Genomic DNA, 16,595 nt, shown 5'->3' with positions numbered 1-16,595 from the left:
ATTTTCTTTTACAATTAAATGATTTTTAATTTCACTACGAAATAATAAGGCTAAATTTATAGTATCTCCTTTTTGGACAGATAAAAATTCAACAGTTTGTTTGAAGGTTTTAAGAAAATTTAAAAGTTCATACACCAAGTCCCAATCGGAGTTAAATAATTTGAGATCCGGTTTCTCCATTCTATTTAATAGAATATTTATAGAATTTTTTTTATTGCCAGTCACACTTTCCAGCATTATTAAAATACTATGCCAACGTGTAGGCATATTTAATTTTAAGGTTTTATGTTTTTTCTCATATGATTTTTGATTTTCACTATCATCATCATACCCCAAACGATCTTCATAAAAAGGATCATTATCATCCAAATCTAAAATATCCGATGTATATGATATCGATTCAAAACATTTTCTATTTTCTATGTTTATATTTTCAAAATCCGCTGTTTTGAATCTTAAGGCAACTATAACTTCTCTAATTTTTTTAATGAGATTTTCAATTTTATTAACTTTTTTTATTCCATCGACTGTCACTAGATTATGTAATCCATGCCCCAAACATAAATGATGGTCATATTCTCCTAGACGAACACTTTTCTTTACATTGGGTCCTGCATCCGTAACCATTTGAATTTTCTTGGACCCTAAATCAAATTCATTTTCAACTTTTTCTATTTCGGAAAGAATAGTTTCAGCGGTATGTTTTTGGGTGACATGATGTGACGCCAATGTATAATACAATATTAAAATTATTATCTAATTCATGAAAAGTAAAGGTGATATAATTTCGCCGTCTATATTTGTCTGTCCACATATCAAAAGTTATAGCACAAAATTTAGGACCTACATTAATTTGTTGGCATATGTATGCTTTCATTGATAAATAAACATCATCTAATCCACTCCGGCCTACATTAATTTGTTGGCATATGTATGCTTTCATTGATAAATAAACATCATCTAATCCACTCCGGCTAAGTGTAGTTCTGTCAGGTAATTCTTTGGCATCTGAAATAATGCCATATTTCTACATAATAAAAAGTTAATAATAAAATATTTTGCCATAAAAAATTCTAAATGTGGGATGTTATAAAATAATTAAATATCTTAACAAATAAAAATTAAGATTGCCCTATAAAAAATTATAATGATTTTACAAATAACCTTTAGAAAATCTTGCATTCCAGTATTATTTATAGAAGAGAATGGCATTAAATCCTTGCAACACATGAGAACATAATTCCTTACCAGAATCCATTTTTTATCTTTTATAGGGTCAGTTGTATCTTTTACAATGGGTTTGAAAAATAACTTTAAATTTTGTTTAGATATTTCTTCTTTACATGATAAATCATGTTTGTCAAGTAAATGTTTTATTATATTTGATGTGCTGATATTTTTTGAAAAAGATTTGATTGGATAACTAATTAAAAAATTTACTAATATTTATAAAATAATCAAAAAATTTACTCTGAAAATGAAGAATTATTTTCATCCTCACCATCTTTATCAAGTGCTATTTGCAAGCATATATTACAAAAGACTTTATCTGTAGCAACACTGGTTCTCTTATTATTTGTATCAGTTTTTAATATTATGGATCCAAAATTTTTCCATGCAAAAGAAGGTTTTGCTTGCAAGGATATACTATATATTGTTACAGGGTATTGCAATGCTGCATCCATTATAATTGTTTTAGTCCTGGTATTTTTATATATGTTGTAATAGCAACAAAATAAAAATCATTAAATAAAATTTCTATTATGATAAAAAATAAATTTTATATAACGAGTTGTAAATTATTTGAATCAAAATAAAAGAATAAAATATAGATTTACCTTTTCAAATTTAATGTCCTAATCTTATTTTATCTAGCACGTTGGTCACAAACCTGCCCAAAGTGAGCGAATAAGGATTGTCACAAATCAAATTTATAGCAAATAATATTTATTAATTTTAAAAAATAAAATCGCATTTTTTAATAATTCAAAAAATATTTAATATTTTTCTTATATTCATAAATAATATATAAAATAAATAATAAAAAATATGTATCACGCCGCCACGCCGCCGAATTTTTACATCGGCGGCGGCGTGTTGAGCGCAGACAATTTTTTGGCGCGCGGCGTCGGCGTGGTCAAAATCATCGGCGGCCGCGCATTTGACCGGCGGCGCACATGTCTAAATATATTGATTTTTATTTTCTCGCATAATGTAAATTTTTATATGTAAAGGAGAAAAAACTTAATAAAGATTTTAGTTTGGAATATATATTTTTTTAAGGGTTCTACAAAAGTTAAAAGACATTTTTGTTTTTGTAAATTTATATAAAATCATAAATATTTTCACATGAATATAAATTTTTAAAAAATCCGAATGAAAATAAAATATTTATTGCAACTTGTGTTTTAACTAATTATTTGTCTAAATTTTTGATTCTATGAAAGAGAAATATCCCCATACGTTTGATGCGGAGGACTCAATCGATAGCAATGGTAAAAATTACTCAATTATTTGTTAATAAATTAGACTTAACCATTATTGATCATATTCCTGGCAATTCTCTGCTCCTTACCGACAAGGATTTATTCTACATGAAATGTTAAAGAGTCAGATTGCAACGGAAAAAATTATACACTGTATTTTATAAAAAAAATGACATTAGATTTAACAATTATTGTGCATTTTCTTGCTCTTTTGTCTCAAGTTGAAGGACATAAGGAAAGAGGTAAGATATATATAAATGATATTTGTCATATAATTATTAGATATTAAAATATTGTATTCTAATACATTATAATAGTCCTGTATAGGGCTTAATACTTTTTATTTACCAATAAATTCCTTTTAAACTATTCACAAAAATCCAAAGTATGTTATAAAATAATAAAAATTAATAAATTTATACTAGGTCAGGCTGGAAAAATATTAACTTCCTGCATAGGTCTGTGAAGTGAATTTAAAATATTAATACTTTTTATATACGAAAAAATTCCTTTTAAACTTTTCACAAAAATCCAAAGTATGCCATAGAATAATAAAACCTAACAAATTTATACTGGGTCAGGCTGGAAAAATATTCCATTTTAAAAGTAAGGTTTTCTAAAAATTAGGCTGAGTCGAGGGCGATCTATTTTTATATAAAAAATCATTAAAAGCTAAATTTTAATATAATTAAATATCGATAGCGATTTTCCTTAATATTAAGGAGTAGATTATATATTTAACGATTAGGGAAAGAAGGGTAAAATATTTATTTATACGTTCACAGATAAGTAATTGTTTTCCAATGAGAAAAATTATCATTGCTACTAAAATCGCAAAGGTTTCAAACAAAGATTCGCACTTTCAAATTGTTCATAATATTACAAATAGTCCTCGTTTAAAAAATGTTGGCCATAAAATTACACGGAAAAATAGTTGTTACCAATAATATTGGGAATAGTATTTCTAATATTTTAAAAAGGGCCTCTTCCTTTATTTCACATTTAAATGATCGTCGTGGGCGACGAAACATAATTTATTCTCAAATAATTGGACAAAATAACTTTATCTTAGGTGATCACGTGTTTTTATCTATCCATAGGACAGATAGATGGGAAAGTATTAAAAATTGAACAAAATAAAATATGTAGGAACTGTCGAACACGTGTATTGAAATTAATTATAAATTTAAAGAAATTTGAATATAAATTGTGTAAAGATAAAATGTTTAAAATGTTAAGTTAATCGAAAGGTTAAATTTAAGAAAATTAAGGGACAAATAAAATAATATCGATGGTATGTAAATTTTAGTAGTATAAATATAGAGATAAAAAATGTAATATTAAGAAGAAAAAGAAAGGGAAACCTTTTTTATATAAATATTAGTTTGACTTTGATTTTATATTTTTTAGTATGATTTTATATTTTTACTTTATTTATGTTTTATTTTAGATTTTGATTATATTTAATAAATTGGCATCTTCAATTCATGTTCATATATTAAATTTTCAACTTCTAACAGGAACGTGTGCTGGAAGAATTTCAACACCATTCATTGTCTATAGTCTGTAAAACTATGGAATTAAATGATTTTGAAGTTCCCAACAAAGATATTAAAAAAAATTATATTTATCAAAATGGCGATTATTTTATCGTTGAGAAGTCGAATCTAGGTTAATATAATTCTTTCACTCCCACAAGGAAGTAAAAAAATAGGCAACAATAATATTCTCACTAGCATGCTAGCTCTCTTTAAACATATCTCTTTTTTAATAGAATATATTCCTTTATTAAAAAAATAAAATACGGGTATCATCTATCTAGCACCACCACTAATGATGCAAACATTCATGATTTAATTGTTGACAAGTTAACCGCTGTTTTCTTATGAAATTATATATTTTATTTCAAAGTATGTAGATTTATTTTGGTGTAAACAAAATGAAGGCCTCTTTAACGTTTTATTTTTTTTAAAAAAAAATCATGGTCCTTTCTATGGTATAAAATTCGGTATTAGGAGTAAATAGAATAATTAAATTCTATACGAATAATTTATTCAAATAATCAAGTTAGATATTCGGGAATATATGTCTTATTGAATTACTCTTAATCAGGGATGTGCCGATGTTAGATATAAGATCCGATATTTTCATCTCTATTTTTTTTATCAAATTCATAATTTCATAATAAAAATAAATGAATAAAGGCAAACCAATATTCAATTTATTTGAAATATTTTAAAATAGATAGAATTATTTCAAAAGATAGAGTTAACTAAAAATTAGATTTTTTTTTGTCATATTGTCTGTAACAAGAAAAATAATTATATTAACGAGCTATATTCAGCTAGTGTTGCCAAAAAGCTTGATTTAGCCGTACTCAAGATTTTAGTCAAGTAAATTGACCAAGCTTGGAGATTTTGCCCAGATGGCAAAGAGGTTTGATCATCTTATTGGTGAAATTTCGAAGGAAATAATAATATATTGACTAAAATCTCTATTTTACCGTTTATAAAAATCATGTAAATCGAGCCGTTTATTACAATACTACATTTAGCCATAAACATTGCCCATATTTTATTTGAGATGATTAGCTTTTGGGGAATAAAAAGTAATTGATGATAAATATAAATAAATATTTGATAGGTATAGTTATAGGATTGGTATTAAAATTTGTGGATAGACAAGGTCACTACCCTTAATTTAGTAGCAACTACTAAATAGATGCAAGAGGTTTAAAACAAACAAATAAATCTTTGAGCAATTTATTAGTCAATCAAACAAACTATATTCGCCGAAACTATTGTTATTTCTTGTGGTATTATAATGATATACATAGAATTAATTCTTAAACAATGTACTAAATGGCGCGACAATATAAAAATTTCTTTTATCACTGGGAAAGGGATGGGGTTATTATAAATATAATATTTTATAAATATCACTGGTGGAATTAAATGAAGCTAAAATATATCTCAAAAATTGTATGTGAAGATTAACCCGTTTTTATAAATATGAATTTGTTTCTAATTCAATCAATTTAATTTAGGGTTAAATATAATAAAAACATTTTTTTTTACATAAAAAAAAGTAATTTTGTTTTAATAAAATAAGAAAATTAATATATTTTAAAAAATCTCTTTTTTTACACTATACGTATGCGTTTGTTATGAACGCTTAAACTGTTGAATGCCTCCCCGCCACTCGGTATCTCAAACCGGTTCCAATTTCGCGTTTCGGGGGTCAGGATGGCATCGCGTCGCAAATTTAAAATGGCGTTAAATTCGTCTTTGAACTCCTTTATCAGCGATTTTCTGAGTATTTTGCATTCCTCGATGTCCTTCTGAATGGTTTCGAGCATTTGCACGCATTCCACATTTATACAAGATTTCTCCACTACACCTAATTTATTAATTGATAATAAGAAAAATGAAGAGGTTATTATGATTTACCCATATGAACCTAAACAAAAGCCATTAACCCAACTACCGTCATATCATTTCAAGAATTTACCGCTAGAAATGGCAGGAGGATTTATTTGGTAGACGACATCGCTTACTTCTTTGCCCTTAATTGACGAGAGGTAAATGCCGGCCAAATTGGATAAATTGTCAAAAACGTGAACCGAGAACAGAATTTGCCTAGCCCAACGTTCCAGAGAAAGTAATCTTACTCCCGTGAGGGAATATATGGACTGCTTATCCAACTGGTCAACCTGAATTCCTCCTTCAACCCCGTCGTCCTTCAAACTATTCTTAATATCTGTGGCGCCAGTATCTTCTTGGAGTTGATCTCGATCCTTTTCTCCAAGCTCGCTTTCGTGAGATTCCGGAGGGGTAGGGGGTAGCTTAATATGGCTCGCGATTACTTCTTCACTAGAGTTATCTCTTTCATCTCTAGAGATCAGGTCACCATGATCGCTCGGGATATTTTCTACTACACTAGCTTTAGCTGTCTCATTTTTAGGGATCTGGTCACTATCGTCATCGTTATTTTCCAGCTTGCGCTTGCCACTCGTAGTGCTAATAAATCGCGTTTTAATTTGATTATTACGTATAAAACACAATTTTTGTCGCTTTATCACATTATAGGGTTACACCTACACTTGGATCAATTTTAAACAAAAACCATGCTATTTAATTTTGACAAAATTATTATTGAGCTATATGTTTCCCTTGTTAGGGAGATATTAATATGATATATACAAAACATACTTGACAAGGCTTCAAAATTAGTTATTCACATGTCAGACAGTTTAACTAAAAGTTATCATTTATTTTAGATGTGAATGGTTGAAGGATATAGACATCTAGCTGTTATAATTTAGATGGTTAAATTAAGTAAGACTAAAGATATAAAGAAAAGGCACAAAATTAACGGGGTAAGAAAAAAACACCTTGGGTAAAATGCTTTCCCTTTAATTTTAGAATATATTTGGATATAATTGAGCTTGAAGTGTCATTTAAATTTCTTTATGTAGCATAATGGTAGGCCTTCAAAGTTATATAATGGTGAATATTGTTTACAAAAATTTAAATATAAAAAACCCGGAAATGATTATAAAATCAAATCAGCAGCTTTTTAAAATATATAACTATAAATGTGCAAAATTTCAAGTTGAGCCGATACAAGGTTTAGTATGGCATTTTAATCATTAATTAATTGCAAAAATTCGTAATAAATAATTAATTATAATATATTCAAAGCTAAACTCTTTTAAATATTTTCTTATTTTATGTATTTAAAAAAAAGATTAAATAATGAGGGAAGAGAGGCTATTTAATTTATGTCAGAGACCTGCAGGCCCCGGTAATATATTTTAAAACCAAATATTTGAAACCGTCATTATTGGATATAAAAATTAAAAATAAATATAATATATTTTAAAAAGATCCAGACTGGGCATGAAAATTTTTTTTTATAAAAAAACCGGGCCGGGTCTGAAAATATAAAACCCAGGATGGGCCGAAAAAATTTTTGAAAACCAGGCCCTGCAAATGGTACCTCTGCAGGTCTCTGATTTATATAATATATTTACTTCATTTCTAAAATTTAGTAATTTTTGTTTTAAAATAGTCATTCTTTCAATTTAAATAAATATATACGTTGTGAAGGCCTAAGAAATTTAATTCCTTGGATGACGAGCCAAAATAAATCGCTAACGATAAAATTTTCATTATCTGAACTTAATTATAAAGACAGTGAAGGTCGAAGTAAAAAAAACATTTATAAAATTTTACCTATTCACTAAAATTAATTGCAATATATAAAAGATGACAAATCTGTAAAAAATATCCTGATCAAAAGGTCACCCATGCTCAGAATTCAAAAGTTCCATTCTTCTATGCCATTAAGGTTAAAATTATTTTCATATTGTGGAAAAATAGATTTGTATTCTTTTATTAATTTTTATGAGGAGAGAAATTCAATTAAACAAAATAAAATAAATTAACCAAAGCCCCCCCCCCTTCCTTCAAAAAAAATACAACAAACTTTTTCAGATCTTAAATAACTATTCTCTCAAATATTACATAAAATATTTGATAGATTTTGACTTTTATTAACATTATTGATTAAAATCAAATATTAAGAATATTTGCAAACTTGAACTAGGCCAAATTGACGATTTGAATTATTAATTAATCCTATATCCATGCATAAAATAAAATACTGATTTGATTTTACGATCATTTCCGGTTCTTGATCTATAAATTCTTTTAAAACAATATTTAACATTATATAACTTTAAAGGCCTACCATTAGGGTATTTAAAGAAATTTAAATGGCACATCGCTCAATTATATCTAAAGATATTTAAAATTAAATGGAGTGCATTTTTCCCAAAATACTCCATTTTTCGACATTTAGAGGCACATATTTCAGTGGCCGCTTGGAGTTGGGGGATAAAAGTGTAATAGAATCAATTAAACCTTGAAAATTAAAGCAATTTGTAATAGATTAATTTTTATTCAAATATATTTGTTATAATTGTGTATTATGATTAATTGATGTATTTATATTGATTTGTAAAAGATATATAACGGACGAAATTAATTACAAAGATATAATAAAATTATTCCTTGCTTTCACGAAGTTCAATGGCGCAGTTTCGTATAGAAAAATTCAATATAAAGGAGTGCGAGATAGAAGTGTATTTTTCAAAGATGGGATTCATTTTTACAATCGCTACTATAGAGAGGACAAAAACTTGTTTATATTAACAAATATTGGAATAGAAGTTTGTTCAAAATTATCTATTTTGTGTTTACCGAAGATATTAGCTAAACATCATACGATGATATAGTTAAACTTTTAAAAAATTATTACTCGAAGAAAACTAATTTTATGGTGGGGAGATATTATTTTTCCAAAACGGAACAAGGAAAGGGAGAAACTATTACAGAATATATAAAATAAATTAAAGATAAAAGCAAACTCGTGTGATTTTAAAGAGATGATATAATACAATGTTACGTGATAAATTAGTGTCGGGAATTACGAATGAAAGTTAATCAACACTCCATACTTGACAAGGGAAAAAGCTGTTAAAATCGTTAAATCATTGGAGACAACGGAAATGATAACGTATACAAAATTATCTGCAGGAAATGAGATAAATAAATTTTCGAAAACAGTGACAAGGGAGAAGTATGACAATTATTTGTTATTGTTGTGGATTAGAAAACCACATAAAACCAAATTACCCAAATTTAAATGCAATTTGTCATAATTGGTGGCATAAAAGGACATTTACAGAAAATATGCAAGGAATCGTGGTAAGAAAGAATATATTCAACGATAGATGTCCCAAAGGGGCGAGAAAGTTTTAAGGATTGAGATTCTCCATCGCCGAAAAAATTTGAAATGAAATTATAAAATTATTTCTTGTTTTCACGATAATTCAAAATATTTTATTTTTTTCTTAGTTATAATTATATACAAACTCTTGTAACAATTTTAGAAAAATCTGAGGGGGTTGGGTTGAAAATCGTAAAAACCCTCAAATTATTCATTTTGGAATCAGTATCGCTTCAGTAGGGGAAAAAAGCATTCAAAATTAACGTGATTTTTCTTTGAAATTAAAACGAACACTTAAATTTTCCAATATATTCTTAATTTCTAAATGTAAATACAAAGATAAGGTCATACCAACTAATTATGGTGGAAGAATCCGGGTTCGTATACGGAATAGGGTAACCACCGGTTTCGAAAAAAAACCTTCGAATTTCTTCCCTCAAAGAAACTTTCGACGTTAGAGCCTCGAGGTCCGAACGAATGATGGACAGGATTCGACTAATTTCTGCTTTTTTGGACGAGACTTCGCGTTGCAATTGAATGACTGTGATTTCGAATTCCGTTTTCGGCATTGTTTTTGATGTTTTAATTTCAAAGTGGCAAGGAAGGGGGGGGGGAATATAGGGAAAAGCTAAATATTCGTTTTTTTAAAAAAAAATATATATAAATAAATAAATGGGTAATATATGGTATAAATTGTGGTATTTTCTTTTGATTTAAGGAGAAAAAAAATAAGCAGTATGTATCAGAAACACCGATTCACAAATGATATCATTTTTACAATAACAAATATCATTCTAAACTAATGTTGTTAAACGGCCCGATTTTAGCCAAAATAATATTATGTGAGCCTCGGGATTTGGAGGTCCAAACCTATCTGCCACCTATGTGCAAAATCTCCAAATTGACATTATATGTATTTTGGCCAAAATCTTAATCGGGCCGTTTTAAATAAATCGACCCAACTCTGGCCTAACCACATTATTCTACATCTTAAATGCATCATTTAGTATTTTTAAATTGCCCCCCCCCCAATGAAGTCCATAGATCCGACCCGAAGCTAATATTGTTTATATGCAGATAAAAAAAAATTAATAATAAAGGTTTTTTATAGTTTGGGTTGGATGGAAATAATCAATATTTTCTTATTAGAAATGAATGTTCGGAGGGAGAAGCACATTTTTTTTTAAAAAAAATTTATCATCTAAACTAGTGATGTTAAACGGCTCGTTTTGAGCCGAAACGGCTAACTCAATATTTTAGCCAGATAAATATTGCCTAAGTCTCGAGATTTCGCTAATAGATGTCCAAACCTTTGTTCCTTCTGCAGAGAAAATCTCCAAGCTCGCATACTATTCTGGATGAAATAATGAGTTAGCCGTTTTTAAAAATCGGCTCAAAACGAGCCGTTTAACAACACTACCAAACTCCATTTACAAATTATTTTACTTGCAAGTAAAATTTAATAATTCTTCATTTAAGTTTTTATTTTTAAATTGTTAGATTTTTGATGAGTTTTTAAAAAAAATATACATATCGTTATAACTTTCTTTTTAAGCGAAACCTAAAGTGTATTCTAACACCTGTACAAATTATTAGATTTTATGATTGATTTTCTAACAAGTTTTGTATTTTTTTATATTATAATTTTTCGAAGATGATTCCCCCCCCCCGTAAAATCTTTATTTAAAATGTATATACCTATATCAGAGATGAAGATACATTTATTATTCTATTTTGCATTGAGTCATTATAATACAACGAAAAAAAATATCTATTATATAATCGTTTAGAGTAATTATAGATTAATTTAGTCATTCAAAAGGAACCAGATCTATTTCCCTCTTCGATATATTAAATTGTATGTGAGTGAAAGGTTGTAAAAATCATAATTAAAACAAATTAAGCGGCGCGTAATTGTATCAATTACTTGGCTCAGGATAATTGGATCGATATTGATTTTTCAAAAGGTCAAAGAAAATTTTCAACAAGGTGGAGTTGAGGGCAATACGGTGGGATGTTAATAATATTTCTATTATTTAAGGTAAATAAGACGACGGCAAGTCTTCAATTTTATGACTGTAGGTGCTCCACCGATAACTGATTTTTTGCCCATGAATCAATAAAACACATCAAATCTCATCAACGAAACTATACCTATATTAATTATTCACGAGAATTCTTCTCTTTCCGCTTTAACCGGCATAATAAAATAGATTTTTTGAATTCCACAACCAATCAACAAAAATAACTCACCCTTAAATTATGATATATTTATACTCAATTACTAAAAAAAATGACAATTGGAGTCAGGAGGAAATAGCCATAGCCAATAAATGGCTTGTAAACCTGTATATTAATATGCTATATAAAAAACAATGGAGCGTGATTTCAATTTATCCATTAGATCAGTATACATATATAAGCACCGAATATATGATGATCCCTTAACTTGACGATTCTGAAATTAAAATATAAAGTTAATGAATTACTATAATTCAACAATGGATTTCCGACAATAAAAAAAAATAGCCGGCAAAATTTGCCGCATCATCAAAAAAGTGGAAGGGGGGGGAGTATATCTGTTTTGTGCATAGGAATTAGTGATCTCAATAAAATAAGCAATTGTCAATGGAGCGTTAACAGCCATAATATTATTAAAGAGTTATCTGGGCGAATTTATCCATATTGCCACTTAAATCTACTCATAATAAATGGACAATGCTCCTATCCATCATGCCAGATTAATTACTCAAAATTATCGAAATATAAATTACCCCCCCCCTCTTTTCACCATATTCCCCACAGTTCATGAGTGTTTAAAAAAATATATATAATTCCAATTTATATTTATTCATCACATTCACATCTTAAAAAAATACGCTACCAATTAATTTATGAAATAATATCGATTTCAAATTTTCCTTGGAGAAATAATTTTATCTAAACTTCTCACCAAATAATTTGAAACTTTTTCACTGAAAATTAAAGTTAACTATTCTCAAAAAAATGGACACTACGAGAATAGCTAAAAGCATTTTATCGAAACTTAAGGAAATTAGGGCAAATATATAGATGACAAATTTCATAAATTATATGTAATTGTTGAGTCAAAGGCAGAGCTCTATGAATTTAATATTTGTCTACCTCGAGTCACAACAAAGCTATAAAACAAATTTCTTTATCCCCTTTCGATATTTTTATAACTCAAATGAATGAACGATTCTTGCTTAATCAGGCAGCACTCACAACTGCAAATTTTATTACCGCAGAATCCTGCCGAATCTAGTTCAAATCTTAATAGAGAAAAAAAATAAAATAATGACAGATTTTTATTGGCCTGGTCCTATCGGTCTTAGAAAGACCGCACCGATCTTTTTCTTGAGGTCCACCCGGACCAGGGACCAGTCTTTTATTAATACTTAAGTTTGCTTTTTTTGTTTATCCGGCCTGGTGTTTTATGTTTAAATTATTTTTTTTAACTATCCCAGGAAAATATTACTATATTTTGCAAATTGTTTTAAAAGGGAAATTGAAAATATGAACAGTAAATTAATATTAGCGTTCATTATATGATTTTCGAAATGATTAAATTGATCTAACCTAATAAAAATTTTGAGGAGTGGTATTCTGCTAATACAAATCCATCAAAGACATTTACACATTTACAAAAATGATATAAAAATTTACAGACAAATATAAAAGATGTATGATGACACGATTCAATTATATTAAATTTGCATATTACTGGTCCCACTGACTGTCTAACTTACCCAATTTTCAAACATTTTTTTGCATTGGTCTATTAACAATCATGTCTTAAAGCTCGAAAGATAAACTCCAATAAAAATGCCTTATCTTCTTATCATTACTTAAAATTTCCATTATTTCCTTATTCTATACAAAAATATTTTATATGATGACACAATCATTTTATAATTTTTGTTTAATAGAAGCTTATTGTTATTATAACCAGGGTAGCCAAACCTCCTAATTTTTTTATGCTTGTTTATACCAAACCAGTCATCTATTAATTTAAACTTTCTCCCAATTTTTTATAAAATATAATAATAATATATAGGGTTTCTCAAATTTTTAATATAAAAATTGGTTTAACCAAAAACTAGCAATTCTACGTATTTGAATATTATTTTAAAAAATTTTCATTTTCATCTTTTCTATTTTATTTCAACAATTTAAATTATAAATAAATTACAGATTTAAAGAAATGTACAAGATCAAATAACTTTAAATGCAATATCTAAACACCTAAAATTCCATTATTAATGGATTAAAGAAGATAAACAAAATAGCTGAAATACAATTAGCATAATATACTATATAAGATTTAATATCAGACATGGAGTCCATGATATGGCAAAGATTTAATGAGACAAAAATATATATCTCCAATTTAAAAAATATCAAACAATAATTTATGTAGTGATTTACTGATCCAAAGTCTCATTCATATCAAACAATAAATGGATTTATTATTTTTCTATGCATTGCATTGCACAGTTATTGTCTATTCTCCATAAAATTCAGGAAATCTTCAAAAATAGTTTTGAATATTATGGCCCCTGCTATTAAGAGACATATTTTAGAGGATTTGAAGGAAAATAATCCATTTTCTTTATTAAAGGATGACTTGAATGATGGAAATACCAAAATCTTCATAATAATTATGTGCTATTTTAAGAGGTAGTAGTTTCAAGTAAACTTCTAAAAAAAAATTATTGAACTTGGAGAAATCGAAAAAAATATTAAATTCTTGCTTGGTAGAATCTTTATTTTAAAACAAAAATTAAAGATTTAATTAATAATATAAAATCTAAAATATGGAGTTTTAGTTAAATTCTTCCATTTTTTGTTTGAAAAAATCTGGCAACCCGGTTATAACTGTTAATTTTTTAAAATTAAATAGTTTATACCTCATTGAATTTGAATTTATCATTAATATTTTAATAAATTTTTTGTCTCTTCTATAAAATTTTAAAAATATTAGAAAGTTTTGCAGTGAGAGTGATATGTAATGCATGGTAAAATATTATCTGATTTTTTTTAAATTGCTAGGCATAAATTAAGATTTAAGTTAACTAATTTTATATAATATATGTCATAAGTGAAATAACCTAATTTAATTATGTTAAATTGTAAATAAAATTAATTTCAATAAATTATATTAATAAATTGTATATTAAAATATGTAAAATTATCTTAATATTTATATCAAGATATTGAAAAAAGTGAAATTTCTTAATCAATTATATTAAGAAATTATATATCAAATTTGCTAAATTATTTTTACCAATAAATAAATGATCAACATTATTTGATCAAGGAAGGTAAGGTTCTGCCAGAAAATAGTTTACTTTACCCTTACCCCTAGCTAATGATGATATACCTACCCACAGAAAAAAAATAAGGAAATAAATCAAAATTAACAACAAAGTAAATATAATAAAATGCCCCCTTCCACCCCATTAATACTCTTGACAATCTCATCTACTAAACTCCATATTCCCTTCAATTTCTATGCCAATCTTGTCTTATAACCCCCCTCCTGTAACAGTATCATGTAAATCATTTTATTTGAATGAACTTCTCAATTTAAAAAAATATATTAATTTTCTTAGGTTTGTTCACATTCCTTAATAAATTAATATTGCCTATAGATTACTATCTCGATGAAATATTTCATTGTTAAATTAGTTAATGATCCTGTTTATTATAATATATTTACATAAATAAAAATTAGAATGGCATAAAAACTTCCTCATATATTGTATTTACATTAAGATTTCTGCATTTATTTAAAAAAATATTAATATTCTATTTGCTATTAAAAATAAATTTAAATAATGTTTTACTCTAAACGAATTTTTGTTTCAAATGTTCCATAAACATTATAATTTTTAAAATTTTAAATGTTTCGATTCGAATTTACAAAGCAGCAAAATTTTAAGATAATAAAAATTATTTCTAATTCTTAATTTAAGTAAATTATAGCAATCTTGCATTAAAAGTTTTTTAAAAAAGAGTTATAAATATTTTAATTTTGAGTCATAAATTCCAATTCGATGGCATAAGTGATGTACTGGACCCGTTTCTCACAGTTCGTGCAAACCGTTTGTTAAATTTTTACAATGCAACAAAATGTTAATTAGGATTGAATGCAATTCTAAAAATATAAATATAATCTTTTAGGCTCCCAAAATTTAAATTAAAAAATATACATAAATATAATATCGGATTTTAAAAGTAATATTTTTTCCGATTTTTTGTTAATAAATAAACAATTATTAAGATTAGCAAGAAATGTCTATATTACTTGATGCCTTGCAATCAAGATAGATTGATTTATTTAAAATTGTTTTGTGGAAGATTTTTCAAGTTCTAAATTTCGAGAATGATATCTAAGCAAATAAAACATGTGTCAAATATAATGATCAACTTGTATCTACTTTTTTTAAATTTAGAAATAAGTTTTCTGTTTAACCCGAAATAAATTGCCAGAAAAGGTTATCTAGAGCATGAAAAGAAGATTGCTAAGTAACAGACACTCATAAAAGCTGCAAATACTATTTGTAATTGTCCTAGTTTTTGATCAATATTATTAATGTTTATATAAATTATAATTAGTAGATTAAAATGTTTTTATTTTTTGTAATTGATCAACATATTGTTGATTGGTTAAAAAAAAAATTATGATTTTTTTTCTTTCACATGGATAATTGATATTTGACTTATGATTTTATATTTTTTTATATAGTTTTTGTAAAGAACTGGAAATTATTTTAATTAAAAAATGGAATTTTTTGTTTGTTTACAGAATTTATTTTTATTAGATTTAAGAAATTAGTACTAATAAGATTGAGATTAATATCATTAAACTTTTTATTTTATTTAGTTATAGTTAAACAAATAAGTACGGAGGAAGTTAAGATTATTATTTGGTAATAATAATGCAGAATTCCGTTTAATGAAAATTTTTTCATGCAACTTACAAACTTAATGTAAAATAACCGATTTGTTTCTTCATAAACTATTTAGTAACTTTATCCTGATAAGTCGTAGCAAGTATTTGGATTTTGCTAGGAGGGGTAGGGACTAGAGGTCTGCATTGGGCGGAGTTTCGGCCCGTTCGTCTACGCCAGACCATCTAAGTGGGCCGTCAGATGGGCAGGTAAAAAAAATTTTCAAGAATGGGCAGGCGGACGGGTTAAAAATAATTTTGAAACTATGGGCGGGTGGGTGGGCGTGTTAAGAAATTTAAACAATGGGAAGGCGGGTTAAAGAAATTTAAAATTTTTG

The 16,595-nt window shown here is 27.1% G+C and overlaps 1 protein-coding gene across 1 annotated transcript; it reads right to left on the bottom strand.

Annotated features, from left to right (window-relative positions):
• Nucleotides 1–5,385: 5,385 nt before the first annotated feature.
• On the bottom strand, nucleotides 5,386–15,223 carry LOC135932014 (uncharacterized). Its single transcript, XM_065469350.1, has 4 exons — nucleotides 15,152–15,223; nucleotides 9,633–9,909; nucleotides 5,997–6,505; nucleotides 5,386–5,885 (listed from the first exon to the last, which is right to left on the bottom strand). Exons 2-4 carry the CDS (start codon nucleotides 9,848–9,850, stop codon nucleotides 5,629–5,631), a joined length of 984 nt encoding a protein of 327 aa, XP_065325422.1. The 5' UTR covers nucleotides 9,851–9,909; nucleotides 15,152–15,223; the 3' UTR covers nucleotides 5,386–5,628.
• Between the last annotated feature and the right edge of the window lie 1,372 nt (nucleotides 15,224–16,595).

This window comes from Gordionus sp. m RMFG-2023, chromosome 1 (genome assembly GCF_954871325.1).
Source record: "Gordionus sp. m RMFG-2023 chromosome 1, tfGorSpeb1-WG-v2, whole genome shotgun sequence".
Classification (NCBI taxonomy): Eukaryota; Metazoa; Nematomorpha; class Gordioida; order Chordodea; family Parachordodidae; genus Gordionus; species Gordionus sp. m RMFG-2023.
This window is presented reverse-complemented; position numbering and strand designations above follow the sequence as displayed.

What these genes read in the sequence shown, in the direction of transcription:
- LOC135932014 (XM_065469350.1), bottom strand. Translation starts at nt 9,850, where the DNA reads ATGCCGAAAACGGAATTCGAAATCACAGTCATTCAATTGCAACGCGAA. An exon ending in TCTTCCACCATAATTAGTTG is followed by an intron (nt 6,506 to 9,632) that starts GTATGACCTTAT and finishes GCGATTTATTAG; the next exon opens with CACTACGAGTGGCAAGCGCA. An exon ending in TCCTCCTGCCATTTCTAGCG is followed by an intron (nt 5,886 to 5,996) that starts GTAAATTCTTGA and finishes TTAATAAATTAG; the next exon opens with GTGTAGTGGAGAAATCTTGT.